Below are 27,795 nucleotides of genomic sequence, written 5' to 3' on the forward strand. Positions count from 1 at the left end.
CAGTGCCCACTAACAGTGATGCTTTAATTCATAACTAATATATACTTTACACTGCACCAGAAAGACACCCCTATTCCTTAAAAGGCAGATGGGAAGCTTACTATAGTAGTTTCCTCCAGCCCTTTCCTGGCTTCTTGGGCGCCCTCTCCCTCACACTATACATCTGAACCAGGGCAGTGGCGATGTCTCATACCAGTGTCATACTGAGCTTCTGCTTAGTTCAACAGGTACAATGTACCAAAACAACTGGGATAAAATGAAAAATAACTCTCTAGGGTCTAGGCCCAAGCTTGCAGACAACATGCATGATGGGACATAATCAGTGGCAAAAAAATAATAATACTACCTTATGTAAGTTCAGAGTCATTCATCCAGACACATAAACCTACACCTTATTTCTGTGTTGCACAGCTGACTCCTCCTAGGCTTGCCAACTTCAGCATGGGAAATTCCTGGATATTTGGGGCAGTGCCTGGGAAGGGTGGAGTTTGAGGAGGGAAGAGAGCTCAGCAGAGATGTGATACTGCATGACACCATACAGTCCACCCTCTGGAGCTGCCATTTCCTTCAAAGGAATTTATCTCTATTGTTTAGAAATCTGTTGTAAGGTAAAGGTCCCCTGTGCAAGCACCTGGTCCTTCCTGACCCATGGGGTGACATCACATCCTGACGTTTCCAAGGCAGACTTGTTTATGGGGTGGTTTGCCAGTGCCTTCCCCAGTCATCTTTCCCTTTACCCCCAGCAAGCTGGGCCCTCATTTGACCGACCTCGGAAGGATGGAAGGCTGAGTCGACCGTCGGGATCGAACTCAGGTCGCGAGCACAGCTTTGGAGTGCAGTACTGCAGCTGAACACTCTGCGCCACGGGGCTCCTGACATCTGTTGTAATCCAAGGAAAACTCCAGGCTCCGCCAGGCAGCTGGCAACCCTGCAACTAGTTAGAATGGTGGACTCTGCGACTTGGGGGGTGGGGTGGGGACCTCGGTTCGCGTCCATAGTGATGTAGTCCACCGGGCGACTCAAGAGTCGTGTTCCTCCAGCAAGACGGATGGCTATTAAGAAGCAGCCAACGCTGAACTTCCCCCGGCTCGCTGCCCCGGGACAAGGGGAGGAACAAAGCGGAGAGGGCGGAACGGCGAAGGACGCCCAAGAAGAGCGGAGAGCGAAGGTCGGGCGAGCAGAAACGCCCGGGTTCCTGGACATGGCGCTGCTGGTGGTCATGGGAGTGAGCGGCTCGGGGAAGTAGGTCCCCTCGTGCGGTGGGGCTGGAGGGCGGCGAGCGCGCCGGCTGCGGCCAGCCCCGAGCAGAGCCTCTGGAGGGGGCGGAGCATGGACGAGGCCGAGGCTCTCGCGCGCGGCGCCCCCGCGCTAGTCAACCCTTGGCTGGCTGGCTGGCTGTCCCTCCTGCGCGCTTCTGGGGGAGGGTGGGCTTGTTTTCAGGGGCTGCAGAAGTGGCGAGGGGGGCTGCAGCCACTGAAGTGGCGGGGTGGGGGGGCTGCAGAAAAGGGTACTGGGAGGCCTACGGAAGCTCACACCCTGCCAGAAATGCGTTAGTCTGTAAGGGGCTACTGGCCTCCTACTCTTTTCTATTGCATTGGACGCTGTTGCTGGCGGAGGGTCTAGGAATGGCCTCACACCGCCTACGGGGGTGACCGCACTTTGCATTCCCAGCGATGTATTAAGAGTTTGAAAATGTTATAAAAAAAACATCGCTTTAAAAGGGTTTTTGGGTAGCATGGCTTCTAAATGGTTGGAAGACGTCTTCACGGCTAAAGGGGCCCAACAAAGTGCGAACAGTATTTTTTATAACGTTTTCAAACTCTTAATACATCGTCGAAGGCTTTCAAAATATCATCGAAGGCTTTCACGGTCAGAGTTCATTGGTTCTTGTAGATTATCCGGGCTTTGTGACCGTGGTCTTGGTATTTTCTTTCCTGACGTTTCGCCCGCAGCTGTGGCCGGCATCTTCAGAGGAGGAACACTGAAGGACAGTGTCTCTCAATTAATACATCGCTTAATACATCGCTGGGAATACAAGTGCGGTAACAGCCTTTGTTTGGCCCCTTTAGCTGTGAAGCAAAGCACAGCGCACAGTAAAGTGGTCCTGAATAGAAGGTAATTATTCCAAGACCTGCTCAGAAGTTAAGCAAAGTCCGCTCTGCAAAAAAGCTGTCCTGTTTAACGGGAGATTTTGAGTAGATTTTAATTAGGACTACCTTCCTGAAAAGGTTACAAACTTGAAACAGTGAGATGAACCTCTATTCACAATCAGTTGCTGGAACTGCTGCCAAATTGTCATCAATTTTGTAAAGGAGAGAGAAAGAACTCCTGTGTACAGATGAGAATTCTCACTCATGTAGCACCACGGGCTTTTTCCTGTACATCTTCAGCGCAATTTTTCAATCCTTTCTTCCAGGTCTTCCCCATCACACTTTTGTTGTTCCTTATCCTGTAACCCTTCTTCCCCATAGAATTATGTATTTATTTAAAACATTTATTAACTGCCTTATAGAACTGTCATAGCATGCTAGTGAAGTCATTTTCGTTCAATATGATCCCTACCTATTAATTCTAACCCCAGGAAATAGCCCAAATAAAAATCCCTGACCTAGGACTCTCAAATATTTCACTGGTGGAAAATTTGCACCTTTAACATTTACAGAACAGGCCATTGTTTTAGTGGCCTAGCTTTTCTTTGCCACTATATCCCCATGTTGGAAAATGCTGGATAACTTTAATTTCTGTGTGTCAGGCAGCGGTTTAATATAAGAAACAGGAACAGTGGTGGACAAAACTTCCTTTGCCCAAAAATCATATTCCAGCCCTTGTGCTAAACAGGTATGCCAGAAGTGACGCTAAGGTTAGGTCTCTTCAGTATTGGATGAAGGGCACATCCGAGAATCAGGTTTTAATTACTGTGGGAGGATGCGGTAGTTTGGATGTAATGAAGTTGGAGAACTCGGACAGCATTACTTAGTCAAATAAAATTATAGCCTTCACTGTTTGCAAAATATCACTGGTGTTTTAGATGCTGCAAAGTTTTTATCTTTTAATTAATGGAGATACTTAATAGGTATGTATGTTGAAGTTGGGTGTTCCTGCAGTTTTGCCAATACAAAATGTCAGAAATAAACTGATACAGGCAGTATCATAGGCTAACAGCACAAAATAAATGTTTAGAATGTGGATGGATAACACTTTTACTGAGAAGGAGTCAGAACATTGTAAATGCAGATGATGCCAAGTGAATTGATGTATGTTCTTGGTAGATACGCACAGCAAGCTTTCTTTGTGCTGGTATCATCGTTGGGGATCTCCTGATATCAAAACTTAAACCCATACTGTATGAATAAAACCTTTGTAGGTGTGTTTAACACCCACACATGCATGACAAAACTTACATAATACCCTGTTACCAAATATTACTTTGGAAGAGCCAGCATATCTTTTAATAGGCCCCCTTCTTTAATTACATACCAAACTTTTGTTTCCAATGAACCGTAGTTGGTCAACCAGTTTTGTATAGGAGTAGTAATTAAGTGTATTTTGCAGTCTCTTTAGAGTAGGGCTGGTGGCCAAGCATTTCTCAATGAACAAGAGCAAGGCTCCATGGAAGCGCATCTGTGGAAGCAAAGAAAAAAAACTTGCAAGAACTTGAGTGTCACAGCATTGACCTCTAGCACTGAAAGTTGATACAAAAGGGTTTTTAAATTTTTCTGTATTGCTCTCAGCATGAAAGTGTGAATGGGCTCTTTTTTATCCCTACCAAGACATGTATTGGAATAGACTGAAGTTCACCCTGGAGACCTTGCAGGAAGTTATCCACAGTCAGTCATGCTAAAAACTATTGGCCATCAAAAATTATAGTCATTTACAAATGCACATGACTTTTACGGGCCAGGGAAAGATTCATAGCGTGGGTTTATAGATAGTTCAACATACAGATAAGCAACGCCCCTTGTACTAATTAAATAGATAAACGTAATTTGCTCCATTGTAGCAGCAAAAAGAAAGTGTACATTATAAATTAGTCTTACCCAAATAATGGCACAACCCTGATCTGGATGGCCCAGGCTAGCCTGGTCTTATCCGATCTCAGAAGCTAAGGAGGTTTTAAATCAATGAACTTTTCACGCAATTGTAGGCATAGTCATAAACCCATTTGATGCAAAGCTTGTAGTAGATCTCAGTTGATATGTATGACAGAACCATGATGAGTGCTGTCCTGTACATTTTGGTGTGACTTTGACTATGTCTATACTAAAGGTCAAAGAAGGTCGCAGGTTCGGCCTGCCAGTTCTGATTATATTTTCTTTCCTGTATGTGTACTTTTAATTCCAAATGTATTTTGTGCATTCTGTTAAAGAAGATAGCCCTATAGACCAGGGTCTACAACCTTGTTGAACCTCACACACTTTTGAAAAAGGGTAGTGAGCATCACTACAAAATGGCTGTCATAGGTGGAGCAGGCCCAATCCCAAAATGGTGATGATACACTCAGTTTCATCCAGATGAAGGTGCTCCCTGCAGATGTAAAGGTGATCATTCCAGAAGTCTCCTGAAGCACCTCTTCCTTCTAGGAGGCAGAGGAAAGCCAGAGTTGGCTTTACTTTGGAGAAAAGATGCTGTATGGTCTCAGTTTCTTTAAAAAGGAATGGGTTTCTTCCCTGTGTATCCAAAGGAGAGCTTCAAACCTCTGACCACTCTCACCATCCAGAATGTGTAACTGTTAATTCTGTTGATCTATGCTGGAACACACACCTACCCTTTCTATGTCAAATATTCTCTTTTCATTTCAACTTACATTGAGATTTACACTTGAAAGACTCCCAATGGCGCTTTCACACATGCTGAATAATGCACATTCAATGTACTTTAACGATGGTTTGCAAATGGATTTTGCCACTTAACACAGTAAAACCCAGCTTCAAAGTGCATTGAAAGTGAATTGAAAGTGCATTAGTTGGCATGTGTGAAAGTGCCCATAGTGTAATTCACACTTGACCCCCCCAACCTTCCCCATAAGATTTCCTAGCATGATTTCCATTACATGTCTATCTGACAAAGTGGGCTGTGATTCACAAAAGTTCATACTAAAATAAGTATTGTTAATCTTTAAGGTGCCATTGGACTTTTGATTTATTTTGCAAGTCCAGAGTTATAAGAAAGTATGTATGCTTGCCCAAGCCTGCCTGAGAAGAACACTACTACTGGATCATACCATGCTCCCTCCTTCAGTGAAGGGGAGTGGTGCAATTGAAGTTTAGTCCTGATGATGGGACCCATGAATATCCGGTGTCCTGGGGGAGGGCATAAAAATCTGCAATTAGGCTTGTCTAAACAAAAGCATATGGGAAGTGAAATACTTGGCAATACTAAATAGTTAAAACAAAACTGACTGCACTGTGCAGATATCTAAATCTGCAACTTTGGGAGCTGATTAGGCACATGTCAGATCACATAATAAGGCACAGGTCCCATCTTTCTCCTACTGAGTAAAGGTCGCCCATCTTAAGAGGAAAGAGGAGTGAATCACAGCTCCCACCCACCCACCTTTTAGTAGCCAAATGGTGTCACCTTCCAAAGGCAGGGAACAAAGACTGCCAGCTATCAATGAATATTAATGCCCTTTTTAACTCTGTCACACCCATTAGTTAGTTGCCTGATTATTAGGGTTACCAACCTCCAGGTACTAGCTGGAGATCTGCTATTACAATTGATTTCCAGCCGATAGAGATCAGTCCACCTGGAGAAAATGGCTGTTTGGGCCATTGGACTCTATGGCATTGGAATCCCTCCCTTCCCCAAACCCCATCCTCCTCAGGCTCCACCCCAAAAACCTCCCACCGGTGGCAAAGAGGGACTAGGCAACCCTATTCAGTCTAATGGATTTACAGATGACCATCTCAGCATAGGATGGAGTTATGAAGGATTTCTAGTTTGGGCCTTTGGGCAAATCACCAGCTGCCTTGCTGTCAGCAAGCCCTTCTGGGATTTTTGAATTTCAGAGTTATGACTACCAGCTTCTTTCATCGATCTGATGATTCAGGAGACCTTCACAACTCTACTTTTGTTAATACTGCTGTGCTATGGCTGCTGTCCATCAGCCAACTGTCTCAGCATATGTTCTGTTCAAAAAGAAAAATAGTTACATAAAACTGCAAGCCAGCCCTGTACTTTCATCCTGACAATTACAGACTGAACAACATGTAGGTTTCATTGATCATTTTCTCTCATACGATTATTATTTCTGAAAAGTGTTTTTCCCCCTCCAGTGCCTTGCTTTTTAAATGTCTAATTTTGCTACAAAAGTAAAATATTCATTTATATTGTATTGTTTTACAGATCCACCGTGGGCTCACATCTAGCCAATAAGGTACAGTTTATACTATGTAAGTGCTGTATAGGTTTTGTGCATAGTGTTTCTGTGAGCGAGGGCTAAGGACACAACAGCAGTGAACCACAGCCCATTTGCAGCATGCATCCTCACTTTAGCCAGGGAAGATCACTTATGCGGTTGCTTGGCCAGCATTTGCAGGGGGCCTGTTGCGCCGGCACTGCCAGCTCACCCACCACACTGCTCCTGCTTCCAGGACACTGCATTGTTCATCAGCTTTGGCTATGTGGGAGCAGCACCCAGAATGGCCAGGTGAAGCCCAATTTTTATTGCATATTAACCCTGCCAGTTTACATAGGTGGTGCTTTGTCTCACCACTGAAGCAGACACATAAAATGCAGTTTTGACTTTAAAACAAAACACAGACACGCTGTTCATTAGAGGCCATTTCTTCTTCCTAATCACACAGTTGTAAGTTTATCAGAAATGTGATCATATAAACAGTGGCTCATTTTGTGATGCAAAGGTCCAGTAATTATTTGTATTTGCTGAGTTTTGTTGCCGCTGAATTTGTCTGTTTAATCCATAATTATGATTCCTATTTAGCTGGGATGGAAATTCTATGAAGGTGATGACTATCATCCAGAAGAGAACAGAAAGAAAATGGCAGAAGGAATCCCTCTGAATGATCAGGTATCCCATACCCTCCAGAAGCCAAAGAATGCTTGTAAACATTAAACACATTTATTTTATATAAGGTTGCCAGCTGGCCAAATACCCAAGGACTTGATTTGTTCTTGCACTGGTAATAATAGCTTGATGTGCAGGAATCACTAAGTGAAGGTTTTTCTGGCATGGAGATCATTATCACCTGCTATTTGCCTCAGCTCAAAGGCTGCTGAAGGCTGGCTGTAGGATAAGGTTGCCAACCAGGTAATAGCTGGAGATGATCTGCTAGTTCAACTGATCTCCAGCCGATAGAGATCAGTTCACCTGGAGAAAATGGCCACTTTGACAATTGGACTCCGAGGCACTGAAGTCCCTCCCCAAACCCTGCCCTCCTCAGCCTCCACCCCAAAAACCTTTCACTGGCAACCCCACTGTAGGAGCCCGTGCAAAAGCTGTCAAACCTAATGTGTGTATAATGTGGGTTTTAGAAGATCGAGCCCCGAGACTTTACCCCATGATAGGGAATTTAGACAGTTCTTCAGATGAGAAAACCTTGAATCTTTACAACATGCTTACTTCTGTCAACATGTTACTCATTGGTAACTTGAAGGGGCATTGTGGAAGCCTAAATTGCTGTCAAGAGCCAGCGTGGCATAGTGGTTAAGACCCTAATCTGGAGAACCTGGTTCAGTTCCCCACTCCTCCACAGGAAACCTGCTGGGTGGCCTTGGGCCGGTCACAGTTTTCTCACAACTCTCTCTGCTCCACCTACCTCACAGGGTGTGTCTGTTGTGGGGAGAGGAAGGAAAGGAGATTGTAAGCTAGTTTGATTCTACTTAAAAGGTAGAGAAAATTGGCATATGAAAACCAACTCTTCTTTTCTCAACCAATGCAGAGGCAGGCAATGGCAAACTACATCTGAATGTCTCTTGCCTTGAAAACCCTACGGGGTCGCCATAAGTCAGCTGTGACTTGATGGCACTTTCCACCACTACAACATATCTAATTCCAATTTAATGTAGAGTAAAAATAACTTTAAAATCTTGTTTTAACTTTCATTTCCCAATGTTTCAAAAATTAAATAAGGAAACCATGAGATTATGCAGAACTGTAGGCATGATCCCCCCAATGCTGTAGATTCATCCCCTATATGCAGAGGATCCTGAATAACCCTCTTCCATGCCTACATAAAGACAGCAAAATGAGGAATGGAAGGGGGTCTCTGTGTACCTCCTGTATTCCCATCCACTCTTCTCTTACACCTTTGCAAGGTACTTGTGCTCTAAGATTGTTGTGGTGTAAAGTGGACTGTGCCTTGTTTTTCTGTCTATAAAGTTAACTATATCGCCGAATCTGAACAGGCAAAACACAAGCATCATCTAGCCAAAATTAGGCATGCTGACGTCCTTTCAAAGGGACATGAATTTAAGTCACTCCCATTGAAATCAGCATAACTTCGAAGTGGTTAATTATGGTTGGTTGGTGCCCAGCTGCAAAGCAATTTATTTTGCTCGTAGTGCAGACCAAATTACTCTTAAATTAGTACAACCCTAAGGAAGTAAAACAATAGGGCAAGGGGGGAAATCTTCATATTGGTTTCCTAAGACATGTTTAACAGACTGTACATGTTCAGCTTAATCCTTTGGACACCACTGGGGGGCCGCACTGCCAGAAGTTGTCTGTTAATTGCCCCCTTTGGAGTACTTTTACCAACACCAGTTTCAGTATTATGAGAAACAGCTGGCTGTGAGTTTTATGTGCACATCTCTGTTTCCCTTTATCCCTGTTACCTCATTTTACAGACGTATGTGAATTGTTACAAGGGCTGTTTGTTGCTCCCCAAAGACAAGCTGATAAGAACCGCTGAACAATAGCATAAAATTAAATAAGAGATTTTTGCTTGATGGCTGGAGCTTGTGAAATCAACTAGAGAAGAGTAGAACACTGCACTTGCCTTTTTAAAGGAAACTCAAATTACAACTGTCATATTTTTGCACATGCCAGTCGAAAAGCTGACTCTTATGCCATGCTTAAAGCAAATTAAACCTTGCAGCCATTTGCCACAGATGGAAACGCTGCTTATCCTGACTGCTTCTTATAGTGGATAAAAGCTTTTAAACCAATAAGCATTACACTAGTGCACTATATTGTATTATTTGTGAAAAACCTTTTTATAGGCTTATGTCAATAATAATTTCCTGCTGAAACCAATGATATGAAACTGAAAGCTTGCTGGAAAATAGGAAAGTGCTTTACCATGACTAGAGTGTCTCCCATCTTCTTTCCAATGCAGCCATCCTGTAAACTGTCAATAAAATTTGTCAGACATGAGCTAAATAGGTGTTTATTTATTAGGAATTACTTATGAAGAAATCTGCAAGTTTTAATTGGATTACACTGTGAAGCTGATAATCATTTTGAATGCATTTCCCATACATTCATATGAGCCCAGTGCATTCACAGGCAGAAGGTATTTTCTTGTTAAAAAGAAGTATCAAAACTAACGGGGCTAGGGTGATTTGCTATTGCTAGCAGCATGAAGATGCCATGAGGATTTTCTGGAGGAAAACTTGAAAACCTCCTGCAAATGGTACAAGTCATTGTTTTCGGTGAAATGGCACAATGTACTTAAGCTAACTTGCTCTCTCTCTCTCTTTTAGGACAGGATTCCATGGCTTTGCCGCTTACATGATATATTAATGAGGTAAGAGAATGTTTGACTCACAGCATAAGAACTTGTAATCAACGTCCTGTGAATTCTACAACTGTACATACAAGCAACAACCACTGGTGGCACACATGGAGCGTAACACTTTTTAAACATCAAAACATCAAAAGCCAGTTTTTAGTCCCCCAGGTTGTATTTCAAAGGCTTGAAATGTACATAGGCAGTGCCTGGGGGAATAGGGGTTAGGGCTGAGCAAGATTTCTAGTAGTCAGGAGTCATATTTTTAGAGTCGTGCATTGCCCCTTCCTAGGTCTAGCAGAAACAAAACCTATGCAGATCTTACATCAAATAAGGGCTGAAATACAGATTGGAAAGAACAACAGGTCCACTCAGAATGCAGGTAGGGCATTACAAGCATATGATGCTCCTTGCTGTGTAAAAAAAAAAAATCTGCCTGGGGAAAGCCTGAAAGAGGGAGAGCTCTAGTCCAGCCTCTTTTTTCATTCTAGTTTTCTATGCATGAGAACTGTTTGCTTTGGCAAGTGTTCAGAGACATAATCTGTACTCCAGAGTCGTATAGTCTAAAGCAGGAGTGTCAAACTCATTTGTTACGAGGGCCGGAAATGACATAAGTGTCACTTGGTCGGGCTGGGCCATGCCTCGCCAGCCCAGATCAGGATGGGGTGGAGGGGCTGCCTTGGCTGGCTCGTGGCCCGGATAAGAGCTCTCAAGGGGCCGGATCTGGCCCCCAGGCTGTATGTTTGACATCCCTGGTCTAAAGCCAGTCCACCAAGCTGCAAGTATGTGACAGAAAGTAAGTCCACTAAATTGGATAGATCATGACCATGTCTTCTCTTTGCAGGGAGCATGCCTCTGGGCAAAACACAATTTTAGCCTGCTCAGCTCTGAAAAAAATGTACAGGCGCATTTTAGAAAATGGAGAGGCTGGCACAAATTGTGAGAATCCCAGTGGCCGGCCAGAAGAACCAGGGGAGCCAGCGTCACAAAAGATCCTTTTCATCCACTTAGATGGACCTATGGATCTCATTGCTCAGCGCATGGCAAAAAGGAGGGGGCACTTTATGCCCCCTGAGCTGCTGCAGTCTCAGTTTGAGGCTCTCGAAGCTCCATCACCACCAGAAAATTCTATCACTGTCAGTCTGGAAAAGCCTGTTTCAGAAATAGTAGCTATTATTGAAGAATATGTTAGAAACAGGTATGGATAGTTCTTCCCAGGTTGGTTCCTGGTTTACAGGACAAGCTCACAGAAGATTTGTTGTCCTTCATAGAGTTGCTTTCCTTTCACTGAACAATACATATTGGTGCATTGGTGAACAGTGCATACTGGTGAATTAACTTCATTGTACTTATGAAATGAGAACAATGCTGCTTAGTTGCAAGGTGTTTTTCACTCTTTCCCTTTACATAAACTGGATTTAGGTGAGAATGTTTAAAGCATGTATTATTTCCCTAATATTCTAATGGATCTGGAAAACACAATTAAAGTTAGAACTACAGAAGTTACAAAGTTTATACGCCATGAAGCATTCTAACAGAGCAGTCTTATCCTTCGGTTACATCTGGACAGTAGACACAGGGTTGCTCCTAAACCCCCTCCTTCATACTACTAAAGTATTGCAGCATGAAAAAAACTCCGTACAAGTGTAGAGGCAGAGAGGGATTCATGTCTTCCAGCCGGGGAAAAATGGGGAAAAGGCTGGAAGTCTCTAAAACTGGAGGAGGAAATGGAGTCACAGTACATTGCCACTATCCGTGAGCTTTTTAAACATGCAGGTGTAACATGGAAACAATACGCCATGTATTCTGTAATCTGTGTCAAAACCTTAAGAGAGGGAGATGTGTGAGCTCTCCAAGAGGTCTGCAGTAAATAGTTAACACATGGGTTGTCTCAAGGGTAGCTTTGATTAACAGTCTCACTGCATGTACAGAGTGCAGAGTGCAGCCCCGTGGTGCAAAGTGGTAAGCTGCAGTACTGTAGTCCAAGCTCTGCTCACGACCTGAGTTCGATCCCGCCGGAAGTTGGTTTCAGGTAGCTGGCTCAAGGTTGACTCAGCCTTCCATCCTTCCGAGATCGGTAAAAGCTTGCTGGGGGTAAAGGGAAGATGACTGGGGAAGACACTGGCAAACCACCCCGTAAACACAGTCTGCCTGGTAAACGTCTGGATGTGACGTCACCCCATGGGTCAGCAATGACCCGGTGCTTGCACAGGGGACCTTTACAGAGTGCAGAGAAAAAAAACAGTAGAGAAACTAGTTTTCAGATAAAAAATGAGTATTAAGGTGTTAAAAGGAACTGAAACTGTATTTCTGAACTGGGGACAAAGTAATTCTTATGCAAATTTTACCCAAAAGCAAACACAAAAGTAAGATTAAACAGACATCTAGCTTGTTACATCCTCTATCCTGGTTTTCCAGAATTTCCCTCTAGGGTTCTCTTCTTTGGATCAAGGAATCAGCCCATGATTGAAATTACCTTCAGAAGTCAAACAACAGAAGGATGCTCTTGGCTTATTTCTACAGTTTTCAAACCTAAACACCAGGTTATGTCATTGGCATATTTTTCCAATGTTAACGTTGCTATTAGTGCAAGTTTCCTGCCCTGAAACTCTCCCTGTATTTATGGTGGAGGCTATAACCCTCACCTCAACAGAAGTAATTATTCACTGTCTATGGGCTGTGTGCTCCAAGGTTTAGGATAATCTCCAGACCCTTGCTGTGCTGGTCAACTAGCTGTATGGCCAGACTTTATTGTTGTAGCCAGATCCAGCTTATATTTGACCAGTACACACAGAAAATGGTTGTGCGGTGAGAGAGCTTAACAGAATGATTTCCAAATCACATGACGCCCTCGTGCTGCCAAGGAGCTGCTCCTATCAGCATAACCCGTATGCTGGAGGACAGTGCCAGCTCGGGACATTGGGTAGAATTTAGGGCATGGTAGAGGAGCAGCAGAGTTATTTGTAATCCTGTGCTTGCTCCAGGGCTGGACCCATCCCCTGGTGACAGCGTAATGTTGCAGCCACAGAAGAATGTGGTATAAGATTAAAACCCTCCATTGGAATCTGTATCCTAGAGGGTGGCCCTGCCAAATTGCTCCCTCTCCCACCTCACAGAGGATAGGAAACTGACTGAGCCTGCAGCAATCATGGCAGGCCACCGGGCGTATGCAAGATCTAGCTATGAAACACTATGAAGAGTTTGTGTAAAGTGTCCCATCACCAAAGAACCACTGATAAAAGAAATCAAGGGCAACAATTTCTTGTTTTCTTAGAAACTTGCCTTAGCACTCACCCCAGTCCCACTGTTGCCACTGGGGCTACAAGGAACCATACACAAGCACGCTAGGAAACCATGCCTCAAAGGAGGATTCCCTACTCCTCCATTTCTCCCCAATGCATTCTAACATGTGTTCAAACATCCTTGATCAAGGTTCATCTCCTCCCACTTTACAGTATAGGAAAAATATGCTTCTGTACTCAATATCAAAAGCAGTCTGCCCCACACATAGCAAACATGCACTGTGCAGAAAAAAGGCTCCAATGACCACCTTTAAATGCAGTTAGTGAAAGAAGGATCACAGCCATTGTTATTGGTGAACAGCAGCTACTATGTACAACCCACTGCCGTGACTGGGCAAGCATTATTGTCTCAGCTTTTCTTGTAAGATAATGCCACCCCCCGACACACACACACTCCAGTGATGAGGGTAACATCACCTTTGAAAGACACTGCAGAAACTAAGTTGGTTGCACCACTTTTGCCAGAAATGATGCTATACAGTGAAAGCTGTGGCTAACTGGAAACACACACACACTCTTGTTACTTACCTTAGGTGTGTAATTGGATGGAAGTAAACCAGAAGGGGGCCAGTGGGCCCACCAGGAGAATTAGCGATCTGCCTCTTATACATGGCCTTGCTCTTGGAGCAACTGGTTTCCCAATTATTGCTAGGATAAACCCAGCTGTTGGGACGTATGGGGCTGGAACCCACGGGAAAGCTTGGAATTTTTCCCCCTCCTCCGCAGCAGCCTGCTTCTTGTCCTAAAAAGGGAGGAAGGGGAATGTGGGGAAAGATCCACTTCACCTACTCCATCCATGAGCTTTTGCACAGGATCCCACTCATGAAGTAGATGTTTATAACAGTGTTGCTTGCCTTGGTTCCCTAGCAAATAGATACATGCTGAATCTGTACTCTACCGAGCTTCACATCCCCGTAAGACCTGGTTCTGGCCTATATGATGAGATTCATTATAGGAGGCATGATATGGACTATCTGGCACTGGAAGACTAAAAAGGCTACATAAGCCTGTCCCATCTGTTCCAGGTGGGTGGCCAGGGTGGTCTGGAGCAGAGGACATAGTCTACATTACTACATCTCCATTTGAAGATTATCAGATGCCTCCAACAGGATTTGGTTTGAGGAGCCCGCATCTTTTGCTAGACTGTGCTTCCCTTTCCCACAAAGCTAATGGGCAACTTACAGAAGTGACTGTTGCAAGCTTGTTTGTGTAGCTTGTTTTTCACTGTACAGTTGTACTCCACAGGAAAATGTTTCTTTCCTTCAGCAAGACAAACCACAATGCATAAAGAGCGTTATTCTCATAAGGGAACTCATCCACTTCAGCTGAGAAACCACTAAGTTCTCCATTCAGCCCCTGCTAGATGCTCAACAATGTGAGTGGTGGTGGAGGACTTTTTGGGCAAGCTTCATTTCTAGTTACACTGCTAGGTATTCGTAAGACTGTAACATGCCAGCATTAGCTTAAGCAAAGTGGATGTTTGTACAACAGGATCCTAGTTTAAACCCACCTTAAAGTCATCAGGTCAAAAATTATAATGTGGGAGTAAAAAAATTTAGGCGGCTATTTCTGGTTCTGTTATTAAGCAAACTCACATTTGGACAAAGTTAAGATGTTACCTGCAGCTTGGCAGTAAACACGTTTACTCCCTCCAGGTGTCAGGGTGTTACCTGACATGGGCAAAGATCTTGCCAGGGGTTTGATTCAGAGTTACAATTTTATTAAGAATGTAGCAATAAGGAAGGAGGAGATTGGGAGTATTTTGCTTGCATACATTCATTAATCTAACTATTGGGAAGTTTAATTCCCATAAACCGTACTGATGGAAAGCTATGCAACGGAACTGTGACATTTTTCTTCAATAAATCTATACATTCCAAGATGTCGCCACCACTGCAGATGTAATTCAAAAGTATAGTAAGGAAAGACAACATGTGAAAGGTGATCTGGCAGCTCTAATAAGGCGGGTGAACGTTTTCCCAGTACAAACTACAGGTTCTGATGATTGACAAGAAATTCTGCTCTTTTCCTACTGAAATTTACACATGGAGAACACTGGTTTCTTATACCACTACAGTGTTCAACAGCACATTAGCCAGTGGTCAAGCCATACACTCTAATTTTCTGGGGTGGGGGGAGGGGAGAGAGCAGAAACTTCACACGTCAAAATCTGTGGCCAGTACTGATGCTGGAAACTTCTCTTTGCTCTTTCCCCAATCTTTAAATTAGACTTCTTTATATAAGACTGTTTTATACATTATGTATAAACATTATTTTCTTGAAGATTTGCCACATGAATTAAATTAAGGCATAAGTGTTATAACATGTAGTTATAAGCAGGTTATGAATCCATTCTCAACTACAACCCAGCATCTCACTTCAATACTTCAGCAATGGAAGTTCTTGCAATAGATGTACATTTTTCCCACGAACACATTTAGGGGGTAGGGTAAGGACATCCTAGAAAGTGTACTTGATTTAGTTGAGCCTGCCTCTTGGAAGCTAAGGTACTTCATCTATTTCTTAAAGCAGTTTAAACCTGAATTCTACACTCAAGTCTACAGAAGGGGCTAATTGGAGCTCAAAGAGTGCCATCTTGTGGTGCTACCATTCCCCACTGTGTGTATGCTGAATGTCCTATGCAGGACTTGAACATTAGCAAATTATTCTAGATAGAGTTGGATCCAGCAAGCCATCAGTAAAAGGTGCTGCCATGGATCGTCTCTGCTCTCCCCTCCTCCCTCCAGAAGCCATTTTCTACTCTGGGAAACTTGATTCCTGGGATTGTGGGACCTATGTGGAATAATAGCCATGCAGCCAGTGGATTGCAATGAGGAGAAAAGGGGTGAACGTGCCTCCTCCTCCTCTCTTGATCTGCACAGTTCTGCTGATGGGAGGCAGGAAGGGCAAGTTCACCTCTTTCCCTCTCCTCATTGCCACCCACTGACCTATTTGGAGATTGCCTGGGACTCAAACTTTCCAAGGATTGGAACTGGCTGCTTAGAACAGAGGAAGGAAGGAGAGACCAATGATCCTTGTATGAAACTGATCCTTGCACCAGTGAATCACTGTATTCAACTAGTTACTTACATCCAAGTGAAACATTTCATATTTGTTAAACTGAAGACTACCAATACATCAAGTATAGTAATAGTGTCAGGGTTTAAGTGCCCCTCATGCTAGTTAACAATCAATAAACAATATAAAGACATGTAGGATAATTTTTTAAAAATCTGGTCATAAAGCCAAATTTGAACCAGAGTCCACTACACAAACCCATAGACTACTCTATACAGGCCAGGTTCCAGGAGCACATGAACATTCTGCGTGCATGCTCAATTTCTCCCATCCCATATTTATCAGGCAGGTTGTTCCCCCAGCCAACTCTTCAAACAGTTCTTTGGCTTCCCATTAAGTACATAAAGCATTGTGGGCTGAGAGCATTTCAACAGGGAACTGCTGCCAGTACATGCTTCCCAATTTGTTTTCTCCAATGATGACACTGAACCACCCGTCTCTTCTCTTGTTATTTCCCTCCATGCCAACAAAACAAGAAACAAAAAGATCAACTGGAGTTCATAGTAAGCTTCAGGGGTTCCAAAGATGGCAATATTAGGAATAAAAATGCTGCCACAAGAAGTAGTACTTTTCTACATCTCCCTTCCCCTCAGACAACTTTATTTTCCAGCATTGTTTGCCTTACTTAAGAAGACAATAAGCTTTTTAAAGAGACTACCAGCTCATTCCTGAGCCTTGCAGCGGTGCCTCCAAAGAGGTTCCCCAGCTGCAGCAAGGCTACAAAAAGCCTTTTTAAATGTTTAAAATTGTTTTTCCCACATAGAAAACAGTGATGCTGCGCCAGGTAAAACTCGGCACAGCAACACTGTTGCTGGAGGGGGTGTTCCCGGGCTGGAAGGGCTTTGGCAGCTGACTACTGACAGCTGCGCCCCTGGGAACGCCCCCCCCCCCCCACCGGCGCCACATATCCCTTCCAGGATTTAGGTCCTCGAGAGACTGCAGCGTTGGAGGGGCGGCATGCAGCTCTGCGGCAACCAGACACCAACGGAACTGCCCCCACTGCCAGCATAAGTGCCTCTTATTCCATGGTAAGAGGCCACTTACACTGGCGGCAGGATCAAGCCGCCTACAAAAAACGTTTGGCCCTCCACCTCAGGAATATACTGTATGTGAAAGAAGGACTGCCTCAGAGCAAGGCCCTGGTCTTCATTCAGCCTCTCCCTCAGTTGCCCGCATTTAGGATCCTTGTTCTATAATTCAGGCATTAACTGTTTCAGTCTGAAGAGCACATCCTTAAAAAGGATCATCACAGCCTTAAACCTGGTATCTGAATGACTGCCATCGGGATAAAGCGACTTTGAAACACATTGCTCACAAAGAAGTTTAATTCATTTATTACCTGTGCACAAGAGAAATAACTACCAATAAAAACCCAAAAGATATACAGTATTTTTACATGGTGGTTAAAAGTAATTAGAGTATCACATGACAGTGTCAGTGAAAGTATGGTTCCAATTACAAATCATAATACAAGTTAGAATCTCAAGGGGATAAAGCCAAAGAAGCTTTAGGCAAAAGCAGTTTTGGAGCAAACAGCTGTGCTCCTTCAGTTTGCACAAAGATGAAGGTAATTTACAACCAATCCTTGTGAATATTGAGACAATGTTACAATGCAGGTTTCTGTACAGTTAAGATGTCAAGATCAGATCAACAATCCTAGTATCTTAAAAGAATTTGCCAAAGCACTTCTGCAAAGAGATGCTTGCTAAAGATGCTGTAAGATTCTACTACCCTGGAGGTGTCCTTCGTTTTTCATTTAGTCTGGTTTTAAAATGGATGTTTTTGTACTACTGCAATGAAGAAGCCGCTTGGAAAAAAAGATCTGTTTTCATGTGTACATCCTCTGTAGAAATAAAAGCAAGAGTTGTAGCTAAATCAAGTGGTATAAATCTTACAGCATTTTGCTAGCAAGAGAGACATGCCAAGTCACAATAAGCAATATGTACCCACAAATCATAGCTTCAATTAGTTTTCCTCTTTAATTTGTATTCTACATAAATTACTATCAAAGGCTAATGTTTAAGAAGCAACTAAATTGGACAGTTGAAGGTCAGATAAAACCTGGTCATCCCAACTGTAGAAGCAGATTTCCTTAAAAAAAAAAAATCACAATAGATGCAGAAGGAAGAAGTGTTTGATGCATGCAACAACCAAGTGAAAAAGTATTGATTCCCACTGTCCGAAGAAAACTACTGCACTCCACCTTAATGCATCAGACTGGGTTTAGTTAGAACAAGACAATTCCCAAGAGTCAGAATGAAATAAAGCTGGTATTTTAAAGATTTAAGAGCTGTTATCAAAAATAAATTACATTTTTCAAGTTTCAGAAACGTTGCTATGATGGCTGGGAACCCAGTAGCCTTTCAATGGCTGCATTGATATCACCTCCCGTTGCTATTAGAGCTTGCAAGTTTGCTTCACGGTTCAAAAAGCCCATGGCACTGAGCTGCTCCAGTTGCTGCTGAAATCGGACTTCTGGATTTTGTAGTTGCTAAAAAATAGCAAAGTGTATTTCACGTTATTCTGCATACACATAGGCAGAAAAACTTTGCACAAAACTGAACAATGACCCCCCCACCCCAGAATTTTTCACTCTTCATCTTTCTGCAAAGATTTGCTTCTATTTTTCAAAGCAGCCAAATAAAGTGCTTGAAGCTGTTGCTTGAGAAGTGACATAAAACAGATTACAAAATAGTGGGATTCAAAAGGTCTCCACCTAGTCTCAAGGCAAGGAAAAACGGCAGTGGGGTTTATAACAGGGCTTGCACTGCTTTCTGAAGACATGATTTTAGTTGCCAGACTTCAGCTATGCCTATAGGTAGGAGATACTAAATAATATACCCTTTCCATCTTTTAGCCTTGAGTCTTTAAGGGCTGCAAAGTCAACAACCAATGGGGTAAGCAGAACAAAAGAAACATACAGGATAGGGCATCCAATGCACAGAGAGCCAGTGTGGTGTAGTGATTAGAGTGTCAGACTAGGATCTGGGAGATTCAGGTTGGAATCCCAACTCTGCCAAGAAAGCTTGCTAAGTGACCCTGGGACAGTCGCATACTTTCAGCCTAGCCTATATCCCAGGGTTGTTGTCAGGATAAAACGGAGGAGAATAAGGTCTCCAATGGGGAGAAAAACAGGTTATAAATAAAGTAAAACAAATAAAAATAATAAATGGAGAAACTTGTCCTTTGTGAGTAGTTGAAGGCACAGACAGTATATGAACTGGCCTAACACCGCAATGCTTCGGAGAGTTACTCTAATCAAAGCCCATTCATTTAAATGCACTGTAATTTATAAGTAGGAGCTTAAGCAAGGCTGTGGCTCGGTAGTTGAGCACATGCTTTACACAAAGAAGGGCCAAGGAACAGTCCCTGCAACCTCCAGCTAAAGCTACTCAGGCAGTAGAACCCGTGGAAGATCTTTCTCTTGCAGGAAACCTTGGAGAGCCACTGCCAGTCAGAGTAGACAATACTGAGTTAAAAGGTAAAGGTCCCCTGTGCAAGCACCGGGTCCTTCCTGACTCATGGGGTGACGTCACATCTCGACGTTTACTAGGCAGACTTTGTTTATGGGGTAGTTTGCCAGTGCCTTCCCGTCATCTTCCCTTTACCCTCAGCAAGCTGGGTACTCATTTACATGGACCAATAGTTTGACTCAGTTTAAGGGAGCTATACATGTCTCAATGCATGAGAAACTTATTTTGGAAACTATGGTTACAGCCTGCCAGCAGTGAAATTGCCACTTTGCAGTGGCATATGCCATCTAGTCCATTAAGAGACAAAGTATTAAGATCTTACATTTCCAGCTACTTATTTTAATGTTTTGTTTCCGTGACATACCAAAAGAAGTGCAATTGCCAAAAAAACAGCCGAAACATTAAAAACCTAACTTTCCCACTACTACCTGAGCATTTGCTCCAGCAAGTGCCTGCAACATCTGTTGAACAAACTGCTGATGTCCAGTTTCAGCAGTTCCTGATGCCGGACTTGCAGTTTCACTGGGGATGGAAGTGGGCGCTGTTGTCCCAGGAGGAATGCCAGCGCTTCCTAATCCAGCTATACCAGCATTAAAACTGCACAGGAGAGAAGAAACATTCAGGTCACTTATCTGTCAACAATCACCAAAAAACCAATTAAGAAACTTGTACTGCAAACCAAAATGGAAACTAGTACAAGCAGCATCCAAACACCAAATTCTTTAGTAATTAAGTATTTGTAAAGCATCTCTTCCCAAAACCCAGTAATGAAATTAGAATCCAAACTCTTAGGACTAGACCACTTTAGTATATTAATGTAGCGTGGCTACACATACACTAAAAATAACACCACATCTAGGCAACACTTACCCAGGGATAAGTCCTGGTGCCTCTGTTGCTAGAGTCTGCAAACCCTGCTGAATTTGAAGCAAAGCCTGCATAGCTCTAGGATTTGACATGGCAGATAGTGTATCGGGGTTCTGCATCTATTGAGAAAAACACAGTGAGTAAAACATATGCAGACAGGTTTATATTATTCTTTTGAAGCCACACACTTCACTTCCTCCTGTACTTTTCCCCTTAAAAAGGTAACGGTCCCCTGTGTAAGCACCGGGTCATTCTTGACCCATGGGGTGATGTCACATCCTGACATTTTCTAGCCAGACTTTGTTTACGGGGTGGTTTGCCTTCCCCAGTCATCTTCCCTTTACCCCCAGCAAGCTGGGTACTCATTTTACCGACCTCGGAAGGATGGAAGGCTGAGTCAACCTTGAGCCAGCTACCTGAAACCAACTTCCGTTGGGATCGAATTCAGGTCATGAGCAAAGCTTGGGACTGCAGTACTGCAGCTTACCACTCTGCGCCATGGGGCTCTTATACTTTTCCCCTTACAACACTTGAAATTCAGCCATATAAGGAAGGGGGCAAGAATGTGAAGAAGCTTTGCCAATCCTGAAACTGTTGTGGCACTTCGGAGTTCAGAGGCTTCATGAGGTAATGGTATTTTGCTTTCAAGAGAAAGATATTTCTACATTTTGGCACACATTTAATACTTAATACCATGTCAAGGGAGAGGACAAATGAGTGGTAGTTGATGTGCCTGGTAAACTTATACTTATTGAAAGAATAAACCCAGAGCAATGGGCCAGAACATAGAAAGGAATAGAGTGAACTCTCACACAAAAAGTCTGCTTGGCTGTGCTTTGAAAGCATTCAAATGCTCCTTTGTGGTTGCATGATGATTACATATGTCTGGAACAGGAACTTTCAGAAAAGTGAACAAGCCCCTTTTGATTAAAGACAAAGGAATTTCCTGCAAGAATGGCCTATCTGAAGAGCTTTTTCGCCAATGTGACACGTTCACAGCTTGCCTCATTTTTCAACTCACTTGTTGAAGGAAAGTTGGAATTTGTTGTCTCATCTGCTCTTGAAGCTGAGGATTTCCAGCAAACAAAGGGTTATTCAGCATCATCTGTGGAATAAAGTATTCATTTCAGATATATGATGTATCATCATCATAACTCTGCAAAACAGAAATGCCACTTAGAATAGAAATTTTTTTATTACAGTCAATGACCAGCACAAGTAAAACAGGTAAGTTACCACTTAGATTATGCTTACTATCACTGTTAAAAATATGCCTAAATCATACCAGCTTTATGAATTTATATGTCTAGAACCTAATTAAATCTAAAACTGGCTGCAATTAGATTTTACTCAGAGAGCATTTAGAAAGACCCCCAGCTACCGAATGTCACTCACACTCAACATAACTTCTTGTAGAAAAACCGATGTGGGCGAACATTAAAGGATGGGCATGGTGATCAAGTGCCCTGGTTGCTACAGCTACTGCCAGCCTCTGTTGAGAAGACAAGCACTCCACTTCCTCCTCCTTCTCCTCTGAGAGCCTCATAAGCGATCCTTTTTGCATGTGCTTAAGGAGGGATGACGTTCCACCGCCACCTCACTTCCTAAGCAACCTATGTGCAGAGATGATTGTCTGTGAGGCCCTTCTTTCTCCACCATCTGGGTCACGCAATGTGTTTGTGCTGCTTCTTTTTTTACATTCCAGATGGCATGTGAGAAATTAAAGGACCAGCCCAGCACACCATAGAGCCCTCTCTCCATCTGGGACAGGAAGAAGAGATGCAATCACACAGGCAAGATATTATTGGTGGCCAGGCAGGCCTACCCTTTTTTCATCTCAACTCTCTGCCCAGCCAGATTCCATATACTGCTACACTTTCTCTGCTGCCTATTATTTATCCTGCATCACATCCAACTGGATCATTTGTTCCTTTCACATTAGGCACCTCATTTTCCTTTTCTACTCATCTTAAGTGCTCCAACCAAGTCCTCGTCTTGGGTCTGCCTGCCAACACCTCCTCAGATGTGGAAGATACAGAGAAAGCTGGCCCCAGCCCTTGGATGCTGCAGGAAGACCCACTGGACAAGGCAGAGACTCCATCAGGTGCAGATGGGGAGTCTCAGACCAGTCAGCATGCTGTACCCTCAGTCTCAAAGCATGGGATCAGGCAGAAATAGAAGCACTGCAGCCCCCATCCTCAGTCTTGGGGTCGCAAGGGCCCTTGGACCGCCAGAGAAGGCTGGTCCTGAGGGAGGTTCAGGAGCAGCACCGAAGTGCACATTTGTGAGCTTGAGTCACCACAGGATCAGAGACGGCAGCCACAGAGGCTGCCCAGCCATTCAGGAGTAGTCCCTGTTCTTGGATGACTCAGCATGTTAGGAGTCGCACCTGTTCTTGATCAGGGTTGTTCTGATCAAAGCAGTCAGAAAAGGGTGAACCAGCATGGAAGCAACTTGCCCACAGCCCTTGTGTACCTGCTGGTGTCCTGTGCCTTGGACTGCAGTGTGTTTGACCTTGGACCAGACCTGGACTCTGATTATTGGATTCACTCCCAACTTTGGGCCGTGATCTGGCTTGTGCTCTTTGGATTTGCCCCTCTGGTTTGACAATTGGCTTTTGGATACCTGTGTGTTGACCCTGGACTGTGTTTGGATTGCGCCTGTTGCCTCTTGCCCCAGGTGCCTGCCTAAACCAGGACATTCATCTCCATCTCTCCCATCATTCTATGTGCCCCATCCCAGAGCCACAGAACACCCTTTCTTTTCCCTGTCCCCTACATCCTGGAATTCAGGTCTGCTTTGATGCTGCACCTTTGGACCAGGAAGCACTAGACACTAATCTGCACTGGAGAAAGGCAGTTTTCATTCAGTAACGAGGGAAATTCTGCCAGAGAGATTTCCCACCTGTCACTTCCTCCAACCTGACTTTCTTATCCAACAACCAAAACCAGCATAGTGAAGGAGGCAGTGCAGAGCGCTGGAGAAAAGGTCCCTACACCAGCCAACATACAAATACCTGCAGGGCTGAGAAAGAGAGAGAAGCTGGAAGCAATGAAATCAAAACTGTCAGAGAAGATTACCGGTCTTTTGCAGAATTCAGGAGCGAGTACAGAGATGCCAGAATTGTGTTGATGTTACAAAAAGAGCAGGAGGTGTGGGCATTTATAGACACACTGTTTGTGACACCTGGGGTGTATGGTATACTAAAAAACCTCATTTTTACCAAACCGCAACGCAAATTTGTTCAAAGAGCAAAAAGGCTAGGCACAGTTCTGCCATCAATCCAGCAATATCTACCCCTACTCAAATGAGAATGTGTAACACATTAGGTGCCCTGACCTGGATGGCCCAGGCTAGCCCGATCTCATCAGATCTTGGAAGCTAAGCAGGGTCAGCCCTGGCTAGTATTTAGATGGGAGTCCACCAAGGAATACCAGGGTCTTAACGCAAAGGAAGGCAATGGCAAGCCATTTCTGAACATCTCTTGCCTTTTAAACCCCATAAGGGGTTGCCATAAGTCAGCTGCGACTTGACAGCACTTTACACACACATGCACAGACAAAACACAACACATTAGGTGCCCTGGCCAGGATGCCTTACCAGCTCTTGGAAGTAGCAGCACTGCATTACAATTTAGCTGTTACACATTTCAGAACTTACCTGTGCTGCAAGATCGGGATTCTGGCTCAATGACTGCATCATGCTCCTCATGTAGGGCGCAGACAACATGTTCTGCATCAGCTGCGGATTTTCAGTTATTTGCTGCAACAAGCTCTGCATTCCAGGTGTGTTAAACATACCAGCTTTAAGAGAGGAAGAACCAACTTTCAGAAACTCACAGGTGTGTCACCACTTTTCACAAGTAAACATTTCATTGTGAATAATGAAAGCAACAAACCTCCCAGACCAGGTCCCAAGTTTGGCATTGTTGAGCTCTGTCCTGTGCTTCCAGTGCTACTGTTTTCAACATTACTGCCTCTTCCGCTGTCTCCGCCGCTGCTCCCACTGCTTGGGGAACTCTGTGTGCCAGACTGAGGAGCCCAAGGGTTTGGTAAAGGGTCTCTATTTTCTGTGCGAGATGGCTGGCTGTCTCCACCTGAAGTCGAATTGCTTACTAGGGAAGCAAATGGGTTGCCTCCAAACTACAAAAGAAATCCATCCACCAACAGAATTAAGCAGTGATATTCGTATTCAAGAGCAAATTCTGGAACAGGCACACACTTCTGCCATATTGATCTCACTGCACAGCTACTTTACAAGGGTTGCTACCAACTTGCTCAAGAAACCACCTTATAAAATATTCTACAGTGACAACAAAAGCCAGCGTGGTGTAGTGGCTAAGAGCAGCAGACTCTAATCTGAAGAACCAGGTTTGATTCCCCACTCCTCCACATGAAGCCTGCTGGGTGACCTTGGGCCAGTCACAGCTCTCTCAGAACCTCTCTCTCAGCCTACACAGAGGCAGGCAATGGCAAACCACCTCTGAACATCTCTTGCCTTGAAAACCCTACAGGGTTGCCATTAGGGCTGTCAATTCGGTTCGGTCCGAACTGAAAATCAACCGAATTTCCCGATTCGGTGATTTTCAGTTCGGACGGATCCGAACTCAAACCTGGCGGGCAACCGGGGGGCCGAATTCAGCGAGTTCGGGAGTTCGCGAATAAATTCGGCCAATTCGGCCCCCCCTTCAGGGGAGCCCGCTGAAAGGCGCGGGCTGCCCTTTAAACTGATCTGCGCCTCCCAGCCGGGAGGCACAGATGAGTTTAAAGGACAGCCCGCCCCCCTTCAGGGGAGCCCGCTGAAGGGAGGCGGGCTGTCCTTTAAACTCATCTGCGCCTCCCAGCGCGCCTTCAGGGAATCCCTGAAGGCGCGCTTCGGCCGAATTTTCCCCCGAACTCCGGATCCCCCCGAATTACCGGGGATCCGAAGCTGGGGAGTTCGGACTTCGGCACGTACCGACCCCACAAGGGTCAAATTCGGCCGAATCCGAACTGTACCGAATTTTTTTTTTTGACAGCCCTAGTTGCCATAAGTCATCTGTGACTTGACAGCACTTTCCACCACCAATGACAATGCAGAGATAGTATGCAAAGTTGCTATAGTGCCTGTGGAACACAGCCATATGCTGCCACAAACAATTACAAAGGGGGTCCCCTCCCATTAACCCCCCAATCTAGCTGTGAGTTTCTTTTGCTTCTTATTAGGGCTCACACAAAACAGTTGTCATTTGAGTGCACTGCCCTACTTCTGTGACACCTGAACAAATTCAAATATACATCTGTACATACGACATTCTAGTTAGTAATTTCAGAAAGCACAAGTTAACAATTTCTAACTAGCATATTATTCTCAACAATTGATATACGGTTCTCAGGAATTAAGAATAACCTTCAAGATTTCTGAATCTTTTCTTCTTATAGCAAAACTAGATGTTATACTTGATGTGGAGGCACCCCCCAAAACATCAGGCCCATGACATGTTCTCCCTCATTACAACATTACTATTCAGGCACAATCACCAGTGCCACAGTGCCTTTTCTAGTATGCCCCATTCCACTTTGCTGGTTGCAGCTAGAAAGGGAAAAGCCACTGGTAAATGAGCCTAAATGTTATGCAAGGAGAGGAGAGAACTCAGCAGAGTTGTTGTTTTGACAGCAGCCATGCATCAAATGGACAGTCTAGTTTTGCTCTTACAAAATGGGAAGTATTACCAAAGACCTTTCCCTGTGTTTTCCTGAAGTACAACAGTTTGCCTTATCTTTCCATTTTTATGGGAGAATTTACAGCCCATGCTCACCTGCTCTTGTGCTGCATTCAGCATTGGCTCCTGTATATCTGTGTACATGCGCCGCAGAGCATTATAACCACCAGGTATACTTTCAAGGTTACTCAAGGCACGGTCCTGGTTTCTCATCATTTCTTGCATCATTGCAGGGTTTCTAGCAAGCTCTAAAGTCTAAGCAGGAAAAGTCATATTTAAAACAAAAGCTCAAAAGGTACAGGACTAAGATCCAAAGAACTACCTTAGGTGTGCTCAAGAACTTGTACAAAAATCCCCAGTGGTTGTGGTGAGAATTTTCTTATTAGAGAATTAGTTTGTCTTAAGAAGAACCATCTTTATACCTTAAATGTGATAACCTGTAGCTTAGAAGCCACATGAAGGCTTGACTATGGCTTTTTAAGGGGGCAGGCCTCTAGCTGACCCCAGCTTCAACTAGGCTCCTGACCTTAAAGGGTATAGGAGATTGAATTGCTAGAAGTTAGTCAACCAAAACACATTAGGTGCCCCAAATTATGTTTAGGGATAGCAAGGTCATTTAGACAGGCAGCAAATTGTCTCCTTACGAATGGGGGGAATTGTTTTTGTACACGGGCTGACGGTCGAACAAATAGTTGTCAGAGACCCTGGATCTGGGAAACTTATTTTGGAACAGGATATGTTCCAAACAAGATTAGCCATGATTTGTGAGAACCCATCTCCTGAAGAATTTGAAAGGAGGTGTCCGGTTGGGGCCCCCTCTTCACGGTTTAGCCTATAAAAGGCTAGTCAAGCTGCCCAGTCCTTTGTCCTTCTAAGGGAGAGACCAAGGCTCCGTACTTTGTGGTTGCCATCTCTGTCTTTTCCTTGGAATGACCCAGAGTACTCTGTTAGCTGTTTGTTTGTATGTCAACTTATGTGTGGGTTTATTAAATTCTGATATATATATATATATATATATTTAGCCAAGTATTGCTTCTTTCTTTGCCTTATATATTCTCTTGTAAGTCCAATAAAACTGCATGGTTTACTGTTATACGTTTGGTGTGCTGTTTAAGAGTATCTTGTGTGCAAGGTCTATTTTTCCTGTCAGATTCTCTGGGCTCTGCTTTTGGTAAGTGAGCAGGCAGAGAAATCCAATCACAAAGGACCGGGAGGTGGGAAGGAGAATTCCCACAACAGTGGTCATTTGCTTTTTTGTTCCCCCAACTATAATGAACAGTTTCTGAAAAAAAGCCAGGCAGCATAGGAGGGGTTGCCATTTGAGAAAGCCAAGCCCAAAAGCCTTCTGGAATGAATGGGGAAAGTTTCATAATAGAGAGAAATCAAACGTCTACTACTTTCAATATTCTAGGAAGAAATAAATACTCTATCTACTTACCTTGATGCAGTGAGGATTCTTGTTCTGTTGCCAAATACTTTTAAAAAATCTGCACAGCCAATCAGGTCTCCAGTGACCAATCAGAAGCTCTGCAAGTCAAAAGCCCCAACTAGCCCTGCCTATTTTCTAAAAATACTTGGCAGGTGCCAGGGTGCCCATAGGCATCGCTTTGGGAACCCCTGGCTTCGTGGTCAAGCTCATGCATTGTTTGCAGGATGTCCTATGTTTAACCCCCGCTCCCCGT

At 44.0% G+C, this 27,795-nt stretch overlaps 2 protein-coding genes across 3 annotated transcripts in view; one reads left to right on the forward strand and one right to left on the reverse strand.

The window, feature by feature from the left end:
* Window positions 1–1,225: 1,225 nt before the first annotated feature.
* IDNK (IDNK gluconokinase) lies at window positions 1,226–10,931 on the forward strand. The gene is made up of 4 exons (XM_056848862.1): window positions 1,226–1,242; window positions 6,944–7,030; window positions 9,667–9,710; window positions 10,537–10,931. The coding sequence occupies exons 2-4, from the start codon at window positions 7,001–7,003 to the stop codon at window positions 10,898–10,900; spliced, it is 438 nt and encodes a 145-aa protein (XP_056704840.1). The 5' UTR covers window positions 1,226–1,242; window positions 6,944–7,000; the 3' UTR covers window positions 10,901–10,931.
* Window positions 10,932–17,379: 6,448 nt separating this feature from the next.
* UBQLN1 (ubiquilin 1) overlaps window positions 17,380–27,795 on the reverse strand; it is a 34,238-nt gene continuing 23,822 nt past the window's right edge. The window contains exons 5-12 of one of the 2 annotated variants that reach the window (XM_056847942.1): window positions 26,210–26,368; window positions 24,311–24,554; window positions 24,073–24,215; window positions 21,434–21,517; window positions 20,416–20,531; window positions 19,974–20,142; window positions 18,384–18,563; window positions 17,380–17,915 (exon numbers count right to left, since the gene is read on the reverse strand). In XM_056847942.1, coding sequence (XP_056703920.1) covers window positions 18,408–18,563; window positions 19,974–20,142; window positions 20,416–20,531; window positions 21,434–21,517; window positions 24,073–24,215; window positions 24,311–24,554; window positions 26,210–26,368 — 1,071 coding nt within the window. In that variant the 3' untranslated portion in view covers window positions 17,380–17,915; window positions 18,384–18,407. Of the gene's footprint in view, window positions 17,916–18,172; window positions 18,564–19,973; window positions 20,143–20,415; window positions 20,532–21,433; window positions 21,518–24,072; window positions 24,216–24,310; window positions 24,555–26,209; window positions 26,369–27,795 lie in introns of those variants that run through there. The other variant, XM_056847941.1, reaches the window with a different exon arrangement.

The sequence above is a fragment of the Euleptes europaea genome, chromosome 4 (assembly GCF_029931775.1).
Source record: "Euleptes europaea isolate rEulEur1 chromosome 4, rEulEur1.hap1, whole genome shotgun sequence".
NCBI lineage: Eukaryota > Metazoa > Chordata > Lepidosauria > Squamata > Sphaerodactylidae > Euleptes > Euleptes europaea.

Bases quoted from the DNA above. Each gene is read 5' to 3' on its own strand.
- IDNK (XM_056848862.1), top strand. From the start codon at position 7,001: ATGGCAGAAGGAATCCCTCTGAATGATCAG. The intron at 7,031-9,666 runs GTATCCCATACC...TCTCTCTTTTAG, and splicing joins GAATCCCTCTGAATGATCAG to GACAGGATTCCATGGCTTTG. The intron at 9,711-10,536 runs GTAAGAGAATGT...TTCTCTTTGCAG, and splicing joins TTACATGATATATTAATGAG to GGAGCATGCCTCTGGGCAAA.